This window comes from Salmo trutta, chromosome 21, assembly GCF_901001165.1.
Source record: "Salmo trutta chromosome 21, fSalTru1.1, whole genome shotgun sequence".
Taxonomy (NCBI): Eukaryota; Metazoa; Chordata; class Actinopteri; order Salmoniformes; family Salmonidae; genus Salmo; species Salmo trutta.
Window position 1 is genome coordinate 16,130,205 of NC_042977.1, and position 25,581 is coordinate 16,155,785.

General features: G+C 43.9%; 1 protein-coding gene across 1 annotated transcript in view; it reads left to right on the plus strand.

Annotated features, from left to right (window-relative positions):
• The window catches only part of dpydb (dihydropyrimidine dehydrogenase b), a 134,337-nt gene that overhangs the window by 103,755 nt on the left and 5,001 nt on the right, over positions 1–25,581 (plus strand). The window contains exons 16-20 of the mRNA XM_029704503.1: positions 7,504–7,587; positions 16,589–16,709; positions 17,088–17,207; positions 19,628–19,770; positions 21,194–21,373. Coding sequence (XP_029560363.1) covers positions 7,504–7,587; positions 16,589–16,709; positions 17,088–17,207; positions 19,628–19,770; positions 21,194–21,373 — 648 coding nt within the window. The remainder of the gene's footprint in view (positions 1–7,503; positions 7,588–16,588; positions 16,710–17,087; positions 17,208–19,627; positions 19,771–21,193; positions 21,374–25,581) is intronic.

A 25,581-nucleotide genomic window follows, 5' to 3' on the forward strand; every position in this document is an offset into this window, starting at 1 on the left:
GACCAGGTGAACTCTGCTATTTTGGTCAGGGTGTGGCATTTCTATGCTTTATTTTCTATGTTTTCGTTATAGCCTTTCTTTGTGTTTTATTTCTATGTTGGGCTCGGGGGTGATTTCCCAATCAGACAGCTGTCGCTTGTGAAGTCTGATTGGGAATCACATTTAAGTTCCTTTTCCCCCACGATGTTTGTGGGTTGTTGCCTCTGTTATTTGAGCACGTAACGTATTGGCAGTTTTTGCCTGATTTTGTGTACATGTTTAATTCTAGTGTGTTAAATAAACATGTATTCGCTCCCAGCTGCGTTTTGGTCCGCTTCCTCGTCTCCCGACGACAATCGTTACAGATTACCTACACATACAGACCAGCTCATGTTATAAACGAAAGCATACTTTGTGACTTACCAATCCGAACTCATCTCTAGGCATGCCTAGCCCATCCATTATCTCTGGCAATCATGGCTATCGGGAAGGTTCCTGACTTTTTCCGTGACTAAACCAACTAGGCTCGCAATTTAACAATTGTATTTACAGATGGCATACAAGTTTGTTAATAAGGCACATAAAAGTTCACATGTTCCAGAATGCATTTCTGCCAAAAAACACATTTAGATTTTTTTTTACGTTATGTTCAAATGCCTCTCCTTTGAAGTTATGACTTGCGACATACACCTAGTTTCCTGAAATGACACGAGTCACATTGTAATGTGTGCGCTGGGAGTTGGGAAGCAAGTTCTGTGAGTGAATCATTTAATAAATACATGAAAACATAATACAAAACAAGAAACACGAACAACGCACAGACATGAAACTGAAACAGAAACAATTACGACTGGGGAAGGAACCAAAGTGAGTGACATATATAGGGAAGACAATCAGGGAATTGATGGAGTCCAGGTGAGTCTAATGACGCACAGGTGCGCATTATGATGGTGACAGGTGTGCGCCATAACGAGCAGCCTGGTGACCTAGAGGCCGGAAAGGTAGCACACTTGACACACATTTACAGTTTCTCAATCTCATTAAATCTCATTTTTTGGAACAATGTTGTCAATTTTCAAACAGAGTTCACAAGACACAGAACTCTGTGGCCTTTGGCAAAACAGCAAAACAGTACACTGCTCAAAAAAATAAAGGGAACACTAAAATAACACATCCTAGATCTGAATGAATGAAATAATCTTATTAAATACTTTTTTATTTACATAGTTGAATGTGCTGACAACAAAATCACACAAAAATAATCAATGGAAATCCAATTTATCAACCCATGGAGGTCTGGATTTGGAGTCACACTCAAAATTAAAGTGGAAAACCACACTACAGGCTGATCCAACTTTGATGTAATGTCCTTAAAACAAGTCAAAATGAGGCTCAGTAGTGTGTGTGGCCTCCACGTGCCTGTATGACCTCCCTACAACGCCTGGGCATGCTTCTGATGAGGTGGCGTATGGTCTCCTGAGGGATCTCCTCCCAGACCTGGACTAAAGCATCCGCCAACTCCTGGACAGTCTGTGGTGCAACGTGGCGTTGGTGGATGGAGCGAGACATGATGTCCCAGATGTGCTCAATTGGATTCAGGTCTGGGGAACGGGCGGGCCAGTCCATAGCATCAATGCCTTCCTCTTGCAGGAACTGCTGACACACTCCAGCCACATGAGGTCTAGCATTGTCTTACATTAGGAGGAACCCAGGGCTAACTGCACCAGCATATGGTCTCACAAGGGGTCTGAGGATCTCATCTCGGTACCTAATGGCAGTCAGGCTACCTCTGGCGAGCACATGGAGGGCTGTGCGGCCACCGCCAAACCAGTCATGCTGGAGGATGTTGCAGGCAGCAGAACGTTCTCCACGGCGTCTCCAGACTCCGTCACGTCTGTCACATATGCTCAGTGTGAACCTGCTTTCATCTGTGAATAGCACAGGGCGCCAGTGGCGAATTTGCCAATCTTGGTGTTCTCTGGCAAATGCCAAACGTCCTGCACGGTGTTGGGCTGTAAGCACAACCCCCACCTGTGGACGTCGGGCCCTCATACCACCCTCATGGAGTCTGTTTCTGACCGTTTGAGCAGACACATGCACATTTGTGTCCTGCTGGAGGTCATTTTGCAGGGCTCTGGCAGTGCTCCTCCTTGCACAAAGGCGGAGGTAGCGGTCCTGCTGCTGGGTTGTTGCCCTCCTACAGCCTCCTCCACATCTCCTGATGTACTGGCCTGTCTCCTGGTAGCGCCTCCATGCTCTGGACACTACGCTGACAGACACAGCAAACCTTCTTGCCACAGCTCGTATTGATGTGCCATCCTGGATGAGCTGCACTACCTGAGCCACTTGTGTGGGTTGTAGACTCCGTCTCATGCTACCACTAGAGTGAAAGCACCGCCAGCATTCAAAAGTGACCAAAACATCAGCCAGGAAGCATAGGAACTGAGAAGTGGTCTGTGGTCACCACCTGTAGAACCACTCCTTTATTGGGGGTGTCTTGCTAATTGCCTATAATTTCCACCTGTTGTCTATTCCATTTGCACAACAGCATGTGAAATTTATTGTCAATCAGTGTTGCTTCCTAAGTGGACAGTTTGATTTCACAGAAGTGTGATTGACTTGGAGTTACATTGTGTTGTTTAAGTGTTCCCTTTATTTTTTTGAGCAGTATATAATACATTCATCAAAACCATATAATAGAATAAAAATTGCAAGTACATTAATCGAAAGAACAAGATTGGATGTGTTAACAAGATTAACACAACCAATCAAATGTTTTTTTGAAGCCCTTTTTACATCAGCAGTTGTCACAAAGTGCTTATCCAGAAACCCAGCCAAAAACCCTAAACAGCAAGCAATGCAGATGTAGTGTCACGGTTGTCGTAAGAACGGGACCAAGGCGCAGCGGATGTTGAGTTCCACATATTTATTACAAAGACAAACTTTAAGCAAAAACAATAAATCAATAAACAAACAACGAAATGTGACTACGTGGTGCACATGCACAAACACAAAACAATATCCCACATTTCTTAAAAAAATATATATATATATATTCCAATGTAAATTATTATTATTCCTTATTATTATTATTATTATTATTCAAATTTTAAACTAGAACACCCCCTCGTCACGCCCTGACCTACTACATCATAGAGAAACAAGGGCTCTCTATGGTCAGGGCATGACATGTAGATGCACCATACTTATCTCTTGAGTCCAAGCAGAAAAAACAGAAAGTTAGTATGTCTTTTAGAAATCCCACTAGATTTTGCAGTCACTAAATAATTATGATCAAAATTGGAAGTACAACTATACCAAGGTGCAGAATTATGGGCAATTACTCTTCTTTTATGCATATTTCACCGAACAATTTCATACACATCAAATCAAATATTATTCCTGCACATTGATTGCAGGATTCATTCATAAGTATCATCAAAATCCAATTCTATGTATTCAATACAATACATTTTTTTGTAGACTTTCCACATTTTGTTACATTACAGCCTTATTCTAAAAATGATGAAATTGTTTTTTCCCTCATCAATCTACACACAATACCCCATAATGACAAAGCAAAAACAGGATTTCTCTGTACTTTGCTCCATTCATCTTTCCCCCGATCACTGTCTCTGCCACTGAAAAACATCCCTACAGCATGATGCTGCCACCACCATACTTCACCGTAGGGATGGTGCCAGGTTTCCTCCAGACGTGACGCTTGGCATTCAGGCCAAAGAGTTCAATTCTTGGATTTAAAAGACAAGAGAATCTTGTTTCTCATGGTCTGATAGTCTTTTGGTGCCTTTTGGCAAACACAAAGCGGGCTGTCATTTGCCTTTTACTCAGGAGTGGCTTTCGTCTGGCCACTCTACCATGAAAGCCTGATTAGTGGAGTGCTGCAGAGATGGTTGTCCTTCTGTAAGGTTCTCCCATCTTCACAGAAGAACCCTGGAGCTCTGTCAGAGTGCCCAACGGGTTCTTTGTCACCTCCCTGACCAAGATCCTTCTCCCCCGATTGCTCAGTTTGGCCGGGCGGCCAGCTCTAGGAAGTGTCTTGGTGGTTTCAAACTTCTTCCATTTAAGAATGATGGAGGCCACTGTGTTCTTCGGGACCTTCAACACTGCAGACATTTTTTAGTACCCTTCCGCAGATCTGTGCCTCGACACAATCCTTTCTCGGAGCTCTATGGATAATTCCTTGCTCATGGCTTGGTTTTTGCTCTGACATGCACTGTCAACTGTGGGACCTTAAATAGACAGGTGTGTGCCTTTCCAAATAATGTCCAATCAATTGAATTTACCACAGGTGGACTCCAATCAAGTTGTAGAAACATCTCAAGGATGATCAATGGAAACAGGATGCACCTGAGCTCAATTTTGAGTCTCACACCAAAGGGTCTGAATACTCATGTAAATAATGTATTTCTGTTTTTAACTTTTAATACATTTGCAAACATTTCTAAAAACCTGTTTTCGCTTTGTCATTTAGGTTGTATTGTGTGTAGATTGATGAGGAACTGTTAAATGTAATACATTTTAGAATAAGGCTGTAACGTAACAATATGTGGAAAAAGTCAATGGATCTGAATACTTTCCGAAGGCCCTGTACAGGCCTCAATCCACACCTAAGCAAAGCTTAGAAGGTCACAGTGTTGAATCTGACGACTTAGTGGTAACCCAACTTCAATCTCTGCATGTCCCCAATATTATAAAAAAATGAAAACAATTAGACAGTCCCCAATGTCTAGATCTTTCCATATATTGTACATAGTATGACACTGACAGGGTGATTTAGAGTTTTGTGCAGTAGCATTTACTGATGCTACTGCACTGGAAACAGAGAACGTCATTTCACACGTTTCTCTTCTGATGAAACCAATGTGTTTATATTCTGTGAACCAAACACTTAACAGTGAATTTCGTGTTCGCCGAGAACATTTGTATTTCAAGTCTTCCTAAATGTGGTCTAAGATATGCAAGTCAGGTACTAAGGCGAGATCAGAAGTTCTGAAAATGTATTTGAGCATTTGATCATCGCTGTTCCACTGTCCATACGTTTCAACACAGATCCGACAATTGCTTGTTTGTGATTGAGAAAAACTGTCACGGATGGATTCCCTCCAACATGTGACTGTTAGCTAGCTATAAAGCACTTGACATCCTACAGAGTAGAGTTATGCCTATCATGGCCAGACTCTTACTCCTGGTGAAGCTGTTGCTAACCACTAGAGCTTATGGTCTGGTAAGGGGCTGTACTGTTGCCAGCAGGCCTAATAGTTTGGGAAATTGATTAGCTACCTAACTACCAAACTGTCCAGTTACTTAACTACAAAATAGTCTCCACTGTCCAGAACTCAAACAGATATTCTCCAACAAGACTTATTCAAACTGTCTTTCAGCTTTGAGTCTCTGCAACTGAAGAGGCCTTTAATTAATGTCAGCCTTGAATTCATTCAAAAATGCATTTTATTTTCCCAGATGAATTGTCTATCAAAGCAGCCTTGATGTGATAACATTTTCGATAGTGAGGGCTAGTTTCGCTTTGATCAAGCTGGGGTACTTAAACTCTGTCGAAGTTAACGTCAGGCCTAATAAATTAGCTTTGTGTGTGTGTGTATGTGTGTGTGCGTGCATGCGTGGGTGTTGAGGCCTCTGGCTCTGAAGTGGAGCGTATCTGCAGAGCCCTGAGATATTCACAGGCAAAATGAGATACACCTGCTCTCACAGACAAACATAAACAGACACACACACACACAGCGTACATCATTCTGGACAGCTTCACTTAATGCATAAAGATGAAGAGCAGTGGGCGGAGCCATTCAGAGATCTCAAAGTAGATATACTGTATGACACCAGACAGCAGGGCTCACTTGTGCCAATGGGGAAACGTTTGTTAATCGGCGGTAACTGTCTTTGTACGCCAAGGTCATATGTGAGTGGTGCAACCCGGTCATTAGAATAAAAAACAAGTAGAACCAAGGCAGTCGTTGTACTCCATGACGAAGACAAATCAAATCTTAAAATCTTTATTTCCATTCGACAGGCCATACAAATAAAGGCATTTTAATGATATGAGGAGTGCCTTGGTCCTCTATGTTTTTTGATGACCAATTAACCCCTTTTACCAAAGAGCACTTTCTATCTCCCAAGCCCTACTATTGTGTACCCTAGCACCGCTTCCCTTCCTTCTATTGTCTTGGTTATTAGAATGTTGATGTCTAGTGTTTAGCACTATCCAAGGCTGTCTGATGCCCTTTATGTTGACTGGCGCAATCAGGTGAGCTCACGGCCACAGGGTATACTAAATAGTCAACATTAATGACTTAGTGTATGTGGAAATATAAGGGATGGCAGGCGATCAAATGATGCAGATATGCTGTCTTTCACACAATTCTTTTGGGGCATGTGCAAGTCCATAAAAACAGTCAATGTTTTATGTTTGCCTGAATGATGACCCACAGGTATAGACTTTGTTACTCATTGCCCTCCGTTTTAAAAAGATGCCCACCCCACAGAGAAAGATGAAAGCAAGCTTTTAGGAACTCCGCCAGCCCCTTTTAGGAAAACTGTCCTCTCCTCTGCTTTTTGGCTCAATACATTCCCCTCTCCCGTCCATTTAGTTTAATTAACCATGGAGTTTAGTTTGAGGTCCGCACGACCAACATGTCCCCCACCTCTCCTGAAAGCTGACCATGATAAATAGCTATATCCAGCTATCCAACCACTCTCTCCCCCTTCTCCTTTAGAACGGCTAAAACCCTTATTATTCATTCTTGCTCTCTAATGGCTGTCAGTTGTGAGGAAGTCCATAGATTGTGGTGGCCTGACATTCTGCAGGCAGGCTGGATGGGACTGAGAAATAAAGGGTCTCTGGAAATCGTCCAGATGCTTCCGCCATTTTGATTCATTGTCAGAACGCTTCTCCACAGCGTAATTGCCTGTTGAATGCCTTATTTCTTACTTTCCTTCCTCCCCTGAACCACCACTACCCATTTCTCCTCTCACATCCCATCCACCAGCACCATTATTTTATAGCTTCTTTGACATGTCAACAACGAGTTTCCACAGCTATTTTAAGAGTGTTTTTTTAAAGGTGTTAGGCACTCGTTTTTTCCTTTGCAACGCTCGGTTCGCATCTTAGTTGAGTCTGTCTTTGAAATGTGTTTTTCTGTGGTAACCCATGCTCATGCATGCAGTGTTTTTATTTCTGTCGCCATTGATACTAATGTAGATGTGTTGTGTCGTTTCTTTACTTGTCTCTTTGCGGATGGCATGACAGGTACTTGAGAACTGTTAAGTTCGGTAGTCATCATTTATGCTATGCGAAGATTTTAACATGTCACAGTAAAATGTACTCAAAACAACTCTTGGGAACCTAGCTGGGATGTTTCCTTTTATCACAGAGAAATCACATCGGGGAGAACCCTAATCTCCACTCTTAAGTCAAATGTTCACTTAATGTCCCATTGACATCAATGCAGAAGCAGCTGATGGCTGTGTGTGTGTTTGTCTGTCTAGGACTCCGGAGCGGATGCACTGGAGCTCAACCTTTCCTGTCCCCACGGAATGGGAGAAAGGGGCATGGGACTGGCCTGTGGACAGGTATCTACCAGCACACTGACACACACACTCCTCCAGTGTCACACACTCTGGCAAAAGCATTTAATTACTTAGACTTTTAAATTCCTCGTGGAACGTGGTTGAACCACATCCAACCCTTTCTGTCCTGTGCCGATCGTTCGCCATTCTTTAATATGCACTCAATACACATATCCATACACATAGTCAATTGCTTTGAAAATACAATTTCTTTACCCCCAAAAAATATTTCTTACAGAATTCCACTTTAGATTCAGAGAAACACTCTGATGAATACATACACTCGTCTTGTAATAAACCCTTAAAAGTTACAGATTAAAAGTATTTAAACAAATGTGTCAAAATCCCCAAAATGGGCCTTAACCAACAAAATCCCCAAAATGGGCCTTAACCAAGAAAATCCAATCACTACCACAAATGTAGCACTTGGTGGCTTTTCTAACAGCAATGCTGTGATTTGACTTGATTTCCTCCATCTGCCGTCTTCTTACCCTGGCCGTTTACGATCGCCAGGGGACTTGGGCCTGTTTCCCTCTAAACACGAGACAGAACCATTGTGCCCCCTACAGTGCTCATAAATTCCCCCCCCCCCCCTCCCCCGCACTGTGTGTGGATCCCCCCTCTGTAAGGACACAAGGCTAATTACAGGCCTCTGCCTCCTGGCAGGTAACCTTTGCGTGAACTAAAGCAAGGAAATAGCATTTAATCACACCGACAGTGGCCACACACATATAGGCGCACAGGGTGACACCTTTTTCAGATTCTAAGAAAATGCAAGGGAAATGATTTAATGACGCATAAGCATGGGATTATGGCTGCTTGCTGGTACATCTTCCAGGAATGCTAACAATAAGCTTTGACCTCCCAGTACAAAAGCTCTGCCACTGAAACTCACCACAGGGAATGACCTATTAAAAAGCTACCATCTGAAAACAGATCACTGCTGGAGGTGGCACCAATTTAAGATCTTACAAAGACTAGAACCACAATTATATCATTACGCTGGCTAGGCCAGTGGATGTTAAGACCACAACATACAGTTGAAGTCAGACGTTTACATACATACTTTTAGGTTGCGGTCATTAAAAGTCGTTTTTCAACCACTCCACACATTTCTTGTTAACAAATTATCGTTTTGGCGAGTCGGTTAGGACATCTACTTTGTGGATGACACAAGTAATTTTTCCAACAATTCTTTACAGATTATTTCACTTATAATCCACTGTATCACAATTCCAGTGGGTCAGAAGTTTACATACACTAAGGCTGACTGTGCCTTTAAACAGCTTGGAAAATTCCAGAAAATGATATCATGGCTTTAGAAGCTTCTGATAGGCTAATTGACATCATTTGAGTCAATTGGAGGTGTACCTGTGGATGTATTTCAAGGCCTACCTTCAAACTCAGTGCCTCTTTGCTTGACATCATGGGAAAATGAAAAGAAATCATCCAAGACTTCAGAAAAAACATTGTAGACCTCCACAAGTCTGGTTCATCATTGGGAGCAATTTCCAAACGCCTGAAGGTACTACGTTCATCTGTACAAACAATCATACGCAAGTATAAACACTATGGGACCACAAAGCCGTCATACCGCTCAGGAAGGAGACGCATTCTGTCTCCTAGAGATGAACGTACTTTGGTGCGAAAAGTGCAAATCAATCCCAGAACAACAGCAAAGGACCTTGTGAAGATGCTGGAGGAAACAGGTACAAAAGTATCTATATCCACAGTAAAACGAGTCCTATATCGACATAACCTGAAAGGCCGCTCGGCAAAGAAGAAGCCAGTGCTCCAAAACTGCCATAAAAAAGCCAGACTACGGTTTGCAACTGCACATGGGTACAAAGATCGTACTTTTTGGAGAAATATCCTCTGGTCTGATGAAACAAAAATAGAAGTGTTTGGCCATAATGACCATCGTTATGTTTGGAGGAAAAAGGGGGAGGCTTGCAAGCCGAAGAACACCATCCCAACCATGAAGCAATGGGGTAGCAGCATCATGTTGTGGGTGTGCTTTGCTCCAGGAAGGACTGGTGCACTTCACAAAATAGATGGCATCATGAGAAAAATATATATATATATATATTGAAGCAACATCTCAAGACATCAGTCCGGAAGTTAAAGCTTGGTTGCAAATGGGTCTTCCAAATGGACAATGACACCAAGCATACTTCCAAAGTTGTGGCAAAATGGCTTAAGGACAACAAAGTCAAGGTATTGGAGTGGCCATCACAAAGCCCTGACCTCAATCCTATAGAAAATCTGTGGGCAGAACTGAAAAAGCGTGTGCGTACAAACCTGACTTAGTTACACCATTTCTGTCAGGAGGAATGGGCCAAAATTCATCCAACTTATTGTGGGAAGCTTGTGGAAGGCTACCTAAAACGTTTGACCCAAGTTAAACAATTTAAAGGCAATGCTACCAAATACTAATTGAGTGTATGTAAACTTCTGACCCACTGGGAATGTGATGAAAGAAATAAAAGCTGAAATACATCATTCTCTCTACTATTATTCTGACATTTCACATTCTTAAAATAAAGTGGCGATCCTAACTGACCTAAGACAGGGAATTTGTACCAGGATTAAATGTCAGGAATTGTGAAAAACTGAGTTTAAATGTATTTGGCTAAAGTGTATGTAAACTTCCGACTTTAACTGTAGATAGATAAGAATAGAGAAAATATAGATAACTGAAATGAGTTAGTTTTGTGGGTTTTGGAGACGTGTGCTACTTTAATATGTTATGTCCGTGGCCATTAGCCACAGCCCCCAGGTCAGTTTTAATTTTAGAAAACAAATTAGTGATCCTCACGGGGAGAGGAGCTGGCTGTGGCACGCTTCTCCATCAGCAGTCCAAAAAACAAACGTAGGAGACGGATGGACAGCTTTTCATATTTATTTATTTCTCTCTCTCTCTCTCGTGTGTCTGTCCACTGATACTACATCCCCCACACAGAATATACACATATATAGTGTACTGAGTGCAGACACACACATATGCATACACACACGGTATACACACACACATAATTAAAGGTATCACAGCCTCGGCCCAAGAAAGAAAGCAGTACATAGTTACATACAAAACCATGCCTTCATACAGCCTTCCCCAAGTCCTAGGAGCTGTCCATGGTCCTGCTTCTCATTCTCCTGTGATTCCCTCTCACTCTCCTCTGAAGGCCTAGGAGCTGTCCATGGTCCTGCTTCTCATTCTCCTGTGATTCCCTCTCACTCTCCTCTGAAGGCCTAGCAGCTGTCCATGGTCCTGCTTCTCATTCTCCTGTGATTCCCTCTCACTCTCCTCTGAAGGCCTAGGAGCTGTCCATGGTCGTGCCACTCATTCTCCTGTTATTCCCTCTCCCTCTCCTCTGAAGGCGTAGCCCACAAAGCCTCCAAAACTCTACCCCCCCCCCCTCCTCTATTCGATCTATGCTTTGTTCTGCGCGGATAGATCCCTCTCCAGCTCAGTGCAAGGAAACCATCCTTTACTTCTGCCCCAGTCACTTTGATGGGCCTTTCCCTCAATGCAGGAGTCACATTGAAGTATTGTGTTAAAACCGAAACAAAAGCCCCCCCCCCCCCCCCCCCCCCCGAGATCAAAAGTAGACGATGTGCCCGAGGATCAGAGCTATTGCCTTGCTGCACAGGCTCTTTTTTTATGGAGCCGTTGATATACAGTGGCACTTAATGTCCCTCAACACCACGAGATGGTCTTCCTGGACCTCACCGCACCACCCACCACCCTGTAAAAGAGACAAAAGGAAGCATATGTCATATCGGCCCATGCAGGCTGCACTGGATAAAAAATGTGTAGCTCTCCCAAGGAGGACACCTCTCTCTGGGCTTGTGTGGTGTGTGGGAGGGGTATGACGAGTTAGGGGAGGCCTAGAGGGAGGTTGGTGCAGGAGGCAGTACTTTACATCCACATTGCTGAGAGAGGTCCTCGCAGGCCAGCGGCTTTGGTCGCTGCACACACACTTGCAGCACACACTTGCAGCCCCAGGTCTTTTATAAGCTGTCACAGGAGTGTGCGTGTGAGTGTGTGTGCCTGCTTCACAGACCAGCATCACCCCCCTCTGTGAGGACATTAGGTTCTTACCAGCAGCATCTGTTTAAACACACAGTCTTAGCTTTCCAGGACAGGCTTACTAGTGTTTTTTATACACACACACACACACACACACACACACACACACACACACACACACACACACACACACACACCTATTCCTTTCTTCATGTAAACTGCAGATGCACCCCATTCTCCAACATCCCTACACATTATGGACATGAAAGGCTTTGTTTCTTCCCCTGATCTGTCAATCCTCTGTCATTACTCCAGCTGTTGACATAGCTATTTACACTGTTCACCCTCTCTCTCCCTTCCTCTTCCTTTCTCTCGATTCTCATCCCTCCTTCATCTCTCACACCCTCATCTCTCATTTTCTGTTTCCTTCCATATACACTGAGTGTACAAAAAAATACTAATTGAGTTGCACGCCCTTTTGCCCTCAGAACAGCCTCAAATCATCGGGGCATGGACTCTACAAGGTGTCAAAAGCGTTCCACAGGAATGCTGGCCCATGTTGAGTCTAAAGCTTCCCACAGTTGTGTCAAGTTGGCTGGATGTCCTTTGGGTGGTGGACCATTCTTGATACACACAGGAAACTGTTCAGCGTGAAAAACCCAGCAGTGTTGCAGTTCTTGACACAATCAAACCGGTGCACCTGGTACCTACTACCATACCCCGTTCAAAGGCACTTCAATCTTTTGTCTTGCCTCTGAATGGCACACATACACAATCCATGTCTCAATTGTCTCAAGGCTTAAAAATCCTTCCTAATGTTTTGTACACTCAGTGTATTTGTTATCTTTTATTCAAAGAAGCTTTATTTGCATGATCCCATGTTGAATAATACATTACAATCAACAATAAAATCATCCATTCTCCCTCTTCCACTCGTGTTCTCTCCATCACTCAGTTTTTCCCATCCATATACATTCCAGTTTCTTCCCCCGGTCAGGCTTTCTCATTTGTGTTTCGCTGCCAGCCTTGTTAAAAACACATGCCGCCCACATCCCTCCCACGACCCACTCTGGTGGACACACAAACACAGACGCACACACACACACACACAAATATAAGTGTATTCGCACACGTATACACTAATGATCACATACACACACAGCAGAACAGAGTTCACACTTAGAGAACCACAGAGAAAGGCTCTCGTTGGGCAGAAGACCTGCACTGTTAAATAGCTGTTTAGTATGCTGTGCATCACCCATATTTTAATGGTTTCAACAGACAAATGCTACCTCAGGCTAATCACATTGCCATATACAAGTATCACAAACACAGATTGATTCACTATAATAATAGTGGCACCGATCACTATAAAAAAGATCAAAGATCATACCCCGAAGACATGCTAACATGCTAAACTCTTACCAATAACAGGGGAGATTAGCATGTCTTGTGGTTATGATCTTTGACCCTCTGTAACTCATCATTTTTCACGATTCATTCAGGATTATCCGTAACCATGGTAGCATCCACATTTAATGGGGAAGTGTTCAAAAAAAATATTGATTCATTTTTTTTACAGCTTTTTTCTCCGCAATTTCAATCTTGTCTCATTGCTGCAACTCCTCAACGGGCTCGGGAGGTGAAGGTCGAGTCACGCGTCCTCCAAAACATGACCCACCAAACCGCGGTTCTTAACATCCACCCGCTTAACCCGGGAAGCCAGCCGCACCAATGTGTCAGAGGAAACGTTCACCTGACGACCGAGGTCAGCCTGCAAGCGCCCGGCCCACCACAAGGAGTCGCTAGAGCACAATGAGCCAAGTAAAGCCCCCCGGCCAAACCGTCCCCTAACCCGGACGACACTGGGCCAATAGCGTGCCGCCCTATGGGATTCCCGATTACAACAGGTTGTGATACAGCCAGGGATTGAACCCAGGTCTGTAGTGACACCTCTAGCACTGTGATGCAATGCCTTAGACTGCTGCGCCACTCGGGAGGCCCTAAAAACATATTCTATTGTTGTTTACAATAAGAGTGACTCCAGTATGACAATTATTTGTCATGAATTTCTACTGGAAGAAAATTACCTGAAACAAAACCAAAACAAACTGCAAATGCATCGATCAAGTTTGTAGTCACAAGCTTAATGTAGTCATATGGGACCAAATGTGACCGACCGCCTTGATTCGGTCTTATGTAGCAATATTTTAAATTGTGCTTTTTTACATACTTAAGGGACACATGTGGCAGCTGAAGGTTGATAAACTTGTAACCTCACTTTTGAGAAAACGGCCTTTGAATGTTTTGGTACCTACTGGAGGGCTCTTCTTTCTACACCCATTCTGGATCATTCACATCCTCTTAATCTTTAGCCCCCACCCAAACTCTGACCATTTTACTCGCCCTAGTAGAGCTGGTTAGGCTGTTTTCATGTTATCCAGCGTTGGTGACTGTAACTGTGCTGCAGGCAACAATTTAATTACGCTTTTTTTGCCAATGTTTACTGACACCAGCCATATTCAATGGGTGTTGAGCGTTCGTAAATTCATCAGTTATTCTGCGCTCTGACACACACAGACGAGAGTGCTCTGAAATTGAACTCACCTGAAATGGTTACTTGCATAGTGGAGTCTTTTGTTAACTAGCTAGCTAAACAATGAACCATAATCCCAACTCATGACGTTACTACCCTGCATGAATCTGCAGGTAGCTAATCAACCAGGTTCAGTGTTAGCTAGCTAACATTAGGCTATAACTAGCCAAGCAAATGGCTCTGAGATACGAATAATAAGATCATACACATAAAATTAGCTAGCAAGCCAGCCAACTAATGTTAGCTAGCTAGCTAACAGTACACTTTAACTTGAAATGAAAAGACTTTGTCAAAATTAGAAACGTGTAATATCTGAAAATGTAGCTAGCTAGACTATCTTACCCGTCATGGACGGACATGTTTCCTATCGGATGACATGGTTGCCCTTAGTTTGAAGATGTAATCTGGAGACAGGTGTTTTCTCCATCTCCTTAGCTATCATACTCGAATTCCACAGATTTCAAAACTCATTCTTCCAGAAAGTGGAGAGCAACACTTATGCAGTTTTACTACGCGATACATTTTTTTAAAGTATTGTTAGACAGGATTACCTAGACATACTGACCTGCTCAAATAGACAGAAGCGTGCTATATGGCAGACCAATCCAAAGTAATCTCTCGGTATGTCCAGTCCACTCATTATTTCAGCCAATCATGGCTAGCGGGAAGGTTGTTGACTTTTTCTGTGGCTAAACCAACTAGGCTCGTAATTTAACAATTGTATTTGTATTTACAGATGGCATACAAGTTTGTTATTAAGGCACATGAAAGTTTACATGTTCGAGAAGGCATTTCTGACAAAAAACGGATTTTGATTTTTTTTAAAAATTTACGTTCAAATAGCTCTCCTGTGAAGTAGTGACCCGTGACATACGCCTAGTTTCCTGAAATGGGTCACAAATACCAAACTTTTGACTACTTTATTTATAACAATCTTTAGGGGTGTCAATTATTTTGGCCCTTACCTTTTTGAGAAAAAAAATATTACTTGTTAAACAAAATCTCTTTCTTTGAGCAATTGTATTAGTATGAAGTAATATAATTTCCCCCTTTTTTTGCATACAATACAACTCAGTATTTTAATTATTTATGTTATACAGTCATTATTGCTCATCTTTAACAAGGTTGTCAATAATTTTGGTGTGGACAGACAGGCAGCCTTTACCACAGTACCTTGGGGATATGGCTCAGCCATCATCAATCTCACTTCAGTTAACACAGGAGAACAAAATACCACTGCCAATGGGTGTACAGTATGTGCCAACGAGGAGAACTGTGTCCTGAGAAAGGGTGCAAAGAAAAAGAGAGAGAGGGAGGAGGCAGAAATAAGGAAAGGAAGAGAGGTAGAGAGGTAGATAGAGAGGTAGATAGAGAGGTAGAGAGAGAGAGGTAGAGAGAGAGAGGTAGAGAGAGAGAGGTAGAGAGAGAGAGGCAGAGAGAGAGAGGCAGAGAGAGAGAGGCAGAGAGAGAGAGGCAGAGAGAGAGAGGCAGAGAGAGGGGCAGAGAGAGGGGCAGAGAGAGAGAGAGAGAAAAGTTGAGAGAGAGGTGTTTGATAAATGTTTTATTTTTTATTTAACCTTTATTTAACTAGGCAAGTCAGTTAAGAACAAATTGTTATTTACAATGACGGCCTACCAAATTCAATAAAAATATAGGACAAAACATACATCAAGAGAGACAACACAACCCTACATAGAGAGACCTAAGACAACAACATAGCATGGCAGCAACACATGACAACGCAGCATGGTAGCAACACAAAATGACAACAACATGGTAGCAACCCAACATGGCAGCAGCACAAGATGGTAGCAGTACAAAACATGGTACAAACATTATTGGGCCCAGACAACAGCACAAAGGGCAATAAGGTAGTAAGTAGAGAGAGCGATAGAGAGACAGGTAGAGAGGGAGGGAGAGAGAGGGGAGAAGGAGGAAGACTGAGGGAGAAAGAGCAACTGAGCTGCTATGAAAATGCAACAGTGAGACTGCAGGGTCTTTGAACGGACCTGTATGGACACAAGAGTGTTTTTCTTTCCCATCAGAGCTTAAAGAGGGAACTCAGACAGAGCTGTGTGCGCGTGCGTGTTTGTGCGCGTGCGTGCTTACATTATGACAAAAAGGGTATATTTGCAAAAAACCTGTCAAACATTTCAACGCTACAACAGATGGAGGTTGGTTTAGTGGCCTAATTCCTCACAAACGTCAACATTTTCGAAACTTCACAAGTTAGCACTCATGAAAACTGGGTGAGATCCTCCTTTTTTTATTTGGAGCCAGCAACACCCCTCTTCAGAGGACAACTTCATTATATTATACTAGAAGTGAAATATTGTATTTATTTCCTCAAACTGATCCTGAATCTGTTGTTATAGGACCCTGTGATGGTGATGAACATCTGTCGGTGGGTGAGACAGACCGCCAAGATCCCCTTCTTCGCCAAGCTCACGCCCAACGTCACCAACATCGTGGACATCGCCAAGGCTGCACACGAAGGTAACGACAGTCCAGAGTCTCAGAGTAGGAGTGCTTATATAGGATCAGTTTTGCCTTTGACATGAATATGATTATGTGGACAGGAGGATCCTAATCCTGGATCAGCACTCCTACTGTGAGACTATGTGAACTCCAATATAATCGGCTGTTGACGCTGTCTGTCCGAAATGAAATGAGACCTAGCTTCAAATCCCTGCCCCCCATCCTCTTTTTTGTCACTTGTTCTTTTTTTTCCTCATGTTGGGAAAGGATGTGAAGGGAGGTTGAAGTATTTGTAGAATGGGGGATGGAGGGGAAGGCGCAGCAGCCAACCACTTTTGAATGACTGGAATTTCAGCAATATCAAGCTCAATAGTGACTGTGGTCTTGTTGTTATAGGAGGGGCAGATGGAGTCACTGCCACCAACACAGTGTCTGGAATGATGGGCCTAAAAGCTGACAGCACCCCCTGGCCTGGCATCGGCAAGGGCAAGCGCACCACCTACGGAGGAGTGTCTGGTAAGTAACACGCACCCACACACACAAACACTTTGTCTTGTAAGCAGCGCTATTACCTTACAGCTACAGTCCGCTATCGTGTGTTCAAGTCTGTCAGTGTAAAGCCCCTGTGTGTATACTAGATTGTGTGTGTGTGTGTGTGTGTGTGTCTGTGTGTGTGTATTTGTGTTGGTGAGAATGTTTGTGTTTGTGTGTGAATCAGTATGATTATGCCCCTCTCTCTCTCTCTCTCTCTCTCTCTCTCTCTCTCTCTCTCTCTCTCTCTCTCTCTCTCTCTGCGGGCTCACCTCCGCTCTTCTCCCAGCTTGTTCCCTCCCTCCCTCTTTCTCAGCTGCCAACACACCTTCTGAGCCAGTCTCAGGCAGTCGCAGGGTCAAGAAAGCAGCCTGCATTTCAAAATGATGATTGAGACTATTGAGGCAGTATTATATGCAAGCAAGAAGTACCAGCTGTCATACTGTAGTTCTCCTGGTGTAACTTGTGGATGTGGCTGGGCTGTAGCTCCATACTCTCGGGAGTCCCCTGGCTGGGGGCAGTCCAGCTCCCTCTCCCCTCCCTTTCGACTAGGTCTATGAACATTACTGTCCTAAAGGGCCAGGAGTGGGGGGGTCACACATTTCTACTTTTGGCCAGGAGGGTCCTTCATAGTGACACTCACTAGATTTTTCAAATTTGAAAAAAAGGACTGGAGTCCAAATGACATAAAACATAGGCGGCCCCTGCTCGGCTGTAAAATAAGAGAATAAGTATATTCTTGAGCAAGGGTGGGCAACAAACGGCCCGCAGGCCAGTTCCGGCCCGCGAGCCCATTCAATCTGGTCCGCGGGAGGTTTTGGAAAATCAATATTTTGGTTTAAAAAAGACTCCAGGCCACTCTTGCATGTCTAAAACTAGGTAGAATGTAGCCTATGTAGAAATTTGTATGGACCTATACGTTTTCAAATAACTCACCTGAATTTTTACATCACGATGTGGCCCTTAACCAAAAATGATTGCCTATTTCATATTTTACTACCTAAGAAGGAATGCTAGAAAAGGGAGTGTGAAAAATGCCTGGGCTACAAACAATAAGATCGCCACATGATAATTTACAGTATACCTAATCATAATCCGTTCATTCAATTCTCTTGGATTTCAACCATATTGCAGCCACTCAACATGCAGCATTTCATATAGACTGTATAGTTTTCTTTGAAGGCCTAAAATACACAAATCTCAATTCAGCGGTCACTGTGTACCTCTCTACCACTGCATCCTTATTTCAACTTCTCTACAGAACACAAATGAATAACTCCACCTGAACCATCATACATTTTCTGTAGGAGACTTTAGCCAGAGAGAGGGTGAGGGGAGACAAAAGTAGAAGAGCATCAATTTAGGAGACTTCAGTTGGAAGAGGGAGAGAAGAGGAGGAGGAGAGGGAAAGTAGAAGCGCCAAGGAACAAAGAGGGCGGAGAGAGCGAGAGCCATGAATATGCATACAATTAACCATCCATGGAGAATATGCAAAAATGTATGCTTTGATTCAATTCATCATCCCAATTTCAGAGGATGGCATTAGTTAATGAGGATCATTTAGCATGGGAGGAGAGAGAGGGTGCTGTCTCTATCTGTCAACCTAGTGTGTGTGTGTGTGTGTGTGTGTGTGTGTGTGTGTGTGTGTGTGTGTGTGTGTGTGTGTGTGCGTGTATGTGCGTGCGTGCGTGTGTGTGCGTGTGTGTGTGTGTGCGTGTGTGTGTGTGTATTTCGGCGTGTGTGTAGCGATTCTGTGTGTGTACATGTGTGAACGCTTATGTTAAAGTATGTATGGATGTGTCTGTGTGTTGCCCGCGTGTGTACGTATGAGCCTCTCTGGTCAAATACATGTGTACAAGGCTATACTGTGATCAATGTGCGAGAACCTAGTGGGGGAACCAGGTTAAATGTAATGTGATAAATGTCTCCATCTGTCTGCCTGATCACAGAGCACAGCCAACCCCATCCCGTAGGGACCCCATGACAGCCAACTAATGACAGAGTGGCCTGGATTGGACCCCATTGGGGAGTGTGTTTACACTGTGTGTGTGTGTGTGGGCGCGCGTTCGTGTGTGTGCTTGTGCATACATCAAGTGTGTGTGTGTGTGTGTGTGTGTGTGTGTGTGTGTGTGTGTGTGTGTGTGTGCCCATGTGTATGTGTGTGTGCCTGCGTGACTGCATGTGTGGGTGAGAAATAGAGATTGGATGATTTTCAATATGTACTCTTCATATGTTACACTGTATTTATTTCTGGAGAGATTGAGAAACAGAAAAACTCTGCTATTTACACAACTATGTGTTTGGTTTAACCTCATCTTCTATAAGAGAGGTAGGTCTAAGAATGCGTTTTGAAGAGGAAGTCTTTTCGTTAATCCTTCCACATTAATTCTGATCCATCTCCACAGGTAATGCCATCCGGCCCATTGCCCTGCGCGCTGTATCCGCCATCGGCAGGGCCCTGCCAGGGTTCCCCATCCTAGCGACTGGGGGGATCGACTCAGCTGAGACAGGACTGCAGTTCCTCCACGCTGGAGCTTCTGTTCTACAGGTAAGCAGAGACATCAAGAAAAAGTGCACTAACTATCACAACCGGCCGTGATCGGGAGTCCCATAGGGCGGCGCACAATTGGCCCGGCGCGCAATTGGCATGACTCGACCTTCGCTTCCCGAGCCCGTTGAGGAGTTGCAATGATGAGACAAGATCAACAATTTTTTTTTTTTTTAAGTGCACTCTCCACTAGCCTAGTAGCTAAATCTGTCTGTCATAGGTACCTTGTACTCTAGTCAACTTGTACTGTAGTCAACTTGTACTGTAGTCAACTTGTACTGTAGTTGATATAGTTAGGTTGTGCTATAGCTAACATTTATTGTCAGATGACAAATGAGGACTAATGATAAAAATGCACAAACAGATCGGATTACACGTCTGGGTACCCAGCTGTTTGTCAGTATGTTGTTTTTCAGTATAATCACACTTATTGGATATTCAACCACACACAGGGACATGAGGGAAATGAGGGCTAAGCATGTCTTGAGAACAGCTCAGTGTGGAACATTCATGTTACATTCATGTTAGCGTCGATGTGTCTTTTGTCTGATATTCAACACTGATCCATTTTTAATAGGATTTAACTCCAAGCTTGCATTACATTCCATATGATTATTAGTCGATTAGCGATCGTCATCGACATCAATCGCCTTCCCAGGGAATTTACTTCCTTGTTTTTACGAAAGATGAAGCCATCACTTCAAAGAGCTTTTTTGCTCTCTCGATCTCTCTGTCTCTCCCTCGTCCCTCCCCCCCTCTCCATCCCTTCCTCCCTCCTTCCCCAACACAAAAACATTATCTTCTTTCACACAAAGCTTTGTCGCTACCTAATAAGGAATTTACCCAGCGCTTTGGTTGTGTTTACCCCCGGCTGCTATGGAAACAGATTGCCAGTAACAAGCTTCATGTAAATCCTAATATAATACACTGAACAAGTTGCTAGAGCAAATAAACCTATTATCTCAGCGGGGGGGTCCGAGCCTCAGAAATCTGTTTATAAATAAATAAATGCGAACACACTCATTATGCCACCAAATAATGTAGCATAAATAGATAACACCCTGGGTGAAAGCCTCGATGGTTTTGACACATTAGGCTGCATACGGCTGTGTGTCTTCTCTGCTACTTCTTAGAAATATAGCCTCTTGGTGACAGACACATCGTTTAGTGTACGTGTGTGGGTATACAGTTGCGGGCACTAAAATGTTCGGTCGGTATTGGCAGAATTTTTGTTCCCCCGCAATGTGTCCGCGTCACAGCACTCCAGTGTCTACTGACGATAGTTTGTCGCGAAAACCTGTGCCGCGGGAAAACGTCATATTTCCCACAACTGTACCTCCACGTGTGCACGAATACAACGACACAACTGTCTGGGTGTGTCGGCAAATACACAAATGCATTCCACTGCATGCATCTTCTCCAGATTTGTAGTGCGGTGCAGAACCAAGACTTCACCCTGATCGAGGACTACTGCCTGGGCCTGAAGGCTCTGCTCTACTTGAAGAGCGTTGAGGAGCTGACTAGCTGGGATGGACAGTCTCCCCCCACCCTGCGCCACCAGAAGGGCAAACCTGTAACCCGCGTGGAGGAACTGGTGGGTAAGGTGAGTCCAACCATCATCACCATGGGGTCTAAGGTTCTAATGAAATTACGGCACAGCATGGTTTAGGATAGATTGGTTCTTCAGCTGAACCTGCACAAATGAGTGTATAGTAAACCAAATGTACTTCACAATACTGATATACCGTAGCTACATGTTATCCATTTGATGTTGTATGCGGACAACAGCTGTAAAACTATTGATCATAGAAATTCCCAACAGAATTCCTCAAAGTTGTAGTGTGTACCAGTATACTGTGAGATGCATGGGTGGGTGGGGTGGGGTGGGTGGGTGGGTGGGGGGGGGGGGGGGTGTGTGGCGGCTAGTGGCTAGTTGTTTGTGATTGGACTGAGCTAGGTGTTTTTGAAATGTCACCACCCGGATTTCCTCAGTGTAAATTCATAAGAAAACACGAAAGGTCACGCATGCAAACCTTAAGATATTGTACAGAGGCTGCACCATACTGCCTCCCAGAAGACACACACACGCGCACACACACACACACATACACGTATAAATCCAACTTCTATTTCTGACTCATTTCCATACAGTATATTCCTTGCATATAATCCATATTCTGTTGTTTGATTGCGCATTTACCCTTCATAGTAAAACCGAATGCCGTCGACATCAAAACAATTCTTATTACAACACAAGGATAACGCAAGCAATTACTGTTCTCCTTGAGAAAAGAAGCAAACAATAACCAGACAAAGGTGTGATTCCACCTCTATCCCTCCATCCCTCCATCCCTCCATACTTTCATTCATTTTTACGCGACAAAAGAAGCAAGTACAGAAAACACACTTAGAAAATAATATGCAAATTATTGGATTTGCGATAAACACCCTTCAAAGTGGAAGGAATATTTGAAATTGGAAAAGCCTTTATCTGATGCTGGGCTATTCTTCCAACACGGCAGACGAGGGAGGCTTGCGTGTGCTTTCAAACATGTTGTCGCTGGAGAGTTCTTTATTCTAACGTCAACGGGGCGTCTTTGTGTGGCCGGCCTCAACTAGCTTCAATGGCAACGCCACACCAGGGACAGAGTGGAGAGAATGAACGAATGAATGAAGGATAGAGGCAGAGGGAGAATAGGGGATAAGTATACAATTAGTCTGTCATTTGTCTCTCTCTCTGTGTGTGTGTGTGTGTGTGTGTGTGTGTGTGTGTGTACATGGATGAAGATTGGAGATGTGGTGAGGGGGCAATGTGTGAGTCTGTATAGTGTGATCTGGAGTGGAGAGAGAGAGAGACTCACAGCCACAGACTCACATGAAAGAGAATGGACAGATTGGTTTAGATAACCTGTTTTGTATTGTATTGTTGGGGTAAATGGGGAAAATCAGTCACAGTTATTGAGAACAGGACAAGTGTCGAGAACCTAGTTCAATTTGAGCCATTACGCACAAATAGCAGTCTGGACACTGAAAACCAAGGACAGTACATATATTAATACAATACTATAAACGTAATGATAAACACATTGTACATCATCCAGTCTCTCTCTCTCTCTCTCTCTCTCTCTCTCTCTCTCTCTCTCCTGCTACTGTTCCCTCGGCAGTGCTGGCATTTCCTCGGTCTGCTAATTGAGAGAGGTGAGGAAAGGCTGTTCTCACAGTGTCTCTATAGCCAGGCCTCGCTTACCTTGACACAATGCCTGTCAACAGAGAAAACGACACACAGCTGACCCGCTCAGCTCCCAGCCTTCAATGAATACACACACGCTCTAACACACACAGGCACACATAGATTCACTGACGCACACACACGGGAAGACAACACACACACATAGAGGCACTTACACGCACAGTCGAACGTACAGTACATTCACACACACACAAACACATATGCATTGACACATCACACACATAGATGAAAACACACTTAGGGACAAGCAGAGGGACATTTTGAACAGGCTATGATGTGGCAAGACAAGCGACAGAAGAAAAGGGATTGCATTACCCTCATGCACCCTCAAGAGGAGAGAGAGAAAGAGAGTGCCGAGAGAGAGAGAGAGAGAGAGAGAGAGAGAGAGAGAGAGACTGCCGAGAGAGAGAGAGAGAGACTGCCGAGAGAGAGAGAGACTGCCGAGAGAGAGAGAGAGACTGCCGAGAGAGAGAGAGAGACTGCCGAGAGAGAGAGAGAGACTGCCGAGAGAGAGAAAAAATGTGTTTGAGAGAGAGAAAATGTGTTTGAGAGAGAGAGAAAATGTGTTTGAGAGAGAGAGAAAATGTGTTTGAGAGAGAGAGAAAATGTGTTTGAGAGAGAGAGAGAGAGAGAAAATGTGTTTGAGAGAGAGAGAGAGAGAGAGAGAGAGAGAGAGAGAGAGAGAAAATGTGTTTGAGAGAGCGAGAAAGAGAGAGAGGGAGGGAGGGACTACCGAGAGAGAGAGAAAATGTGTTTGAGAGAGAGAAAATGTGTTTAGGAGAGAGAGAGAGAGAAACTGTGGCTGAGGGAAAGAAATACTCCCAGAAAGGCACTCATTCGTTTATCACTTCAATTATATACATATGAACACCCTCATTTCTTATTACGGATATTGATTTATCAATATAATAGAAATACATTTCTTTATTGTAGTTTCAATGCATTCTCTTTTAAAGCAGAGAGCAACATTTCTCTACTTGTTTTTTCTGCCTTGTTTGTATGCGTGTATTAACATGGATAGTCCGCTGTGTAGCACACCATTGTGAATCCCCCCATACCTCATATCATCCCTGAATCACAGATGAGCTACTATTCTATTGAGCAGAAACATCATTACCCTCCTTATAGTCATGAAAACTACTACACACACACACACACACACACACACACACACACACACAGAGACACACACACAGCCTCTAGACTCCCCGTGGAACCAAAGCTGCAATTCCACCCCCAATTCCCCTTCAACCTATCCTACATGAAGGTTCCATTTTCTACCACACACACACACACACACACACACACACACACACACACACACACACACACACACACACACACACACACACACACACACACACACACACACACACACACACAAACACAAGCCCAAATACTTGAACAAATACACAAATATTGAAGTACATCTCACAAACCAAATCTCTGCCATTTCCTAAGCCTCCCTCCATCCTTCCCAGCTCCCCTCCTTCCCAGCTTGATCCCCTCCCCCTGTACTCTCCTCTCCTCTTCAGCCATGGTCAGTGCACAGTAGCATGCTCCGCAGCAGAGAGAGAGAGTGGGAAAAGAGTGAGTGAGAGAGGCAGGCTGCTGAGGCGGGGCAGATAGAGGATAGACACAGCTTCATTACCTCTGCTAGGCTGCCAGATCCCCACAGCTAGCCAGGCACCCGGCCGAGGGGCTCACACAGCCAAACACATATTTAAGAGCTTTACATTCCCATGATGGATGTCCCCCAACCGCCTTTATGTAGGGTGGGTTGAAGGGGGATTGGGGTTGGAATTGCAGCTTTGGTTCCAAGGGGGGTCTAGTGTGTGTGTGTGTGTGTGTGTGTGTGTGTGTGTGAGAGTGTGCAGTGGTTTCCATGGCTATAAGGAGGCTAATGATGAGTGCGTGCATCTGTGCGTCTATCCGTGTGCGTGTGTGCCTTTACAGCGTTCACATTTGAGCGTGTTAAAGGACGAGGAGTGAGCAGAAATGTGGAACTGAACCGTACATTGAAAGGTTTCATTTGAACGACTTGGCTTCCTACAAGAGGCACTTAACTGACCTTCATAACAGCCCACAGTCAATTACGAAAGGCCACTCTGAAACGGCTCACAATAGGCATAATAGACCTTAAATGTATGTTCTCCAAACAACGACCAATTGACGTGAGCTAAAAGCCAATGTGCGGAGAAGGACGATTTGATCAATGTCTACACAAACAAACCCAAACCAAACGCCCACCTGTTGCTAACTGCTCGCCTATTACGATGTCCGAAAAGTCTGAATTGCTTCCTAGCGGAACGCTCACTGTCGTTAGTGAGCACTGCCAAGGCAAATGTCTGCCCAGTTTAGCCCATGACATTTTCAAAGAGGCTCATTATCCATAGATTTAGACTACCTGCAAAATGCTTAGAAGCTTTATATTGCACAATAATGCCTCATAAGGTATTTTACACGTGTTTATAAAGGCATTATATATATATGTGTGTTCCTCATACAACATACAAAGTGTTGCCTTTTATTGGATACGTTTCTATGCATACCCCACAAGT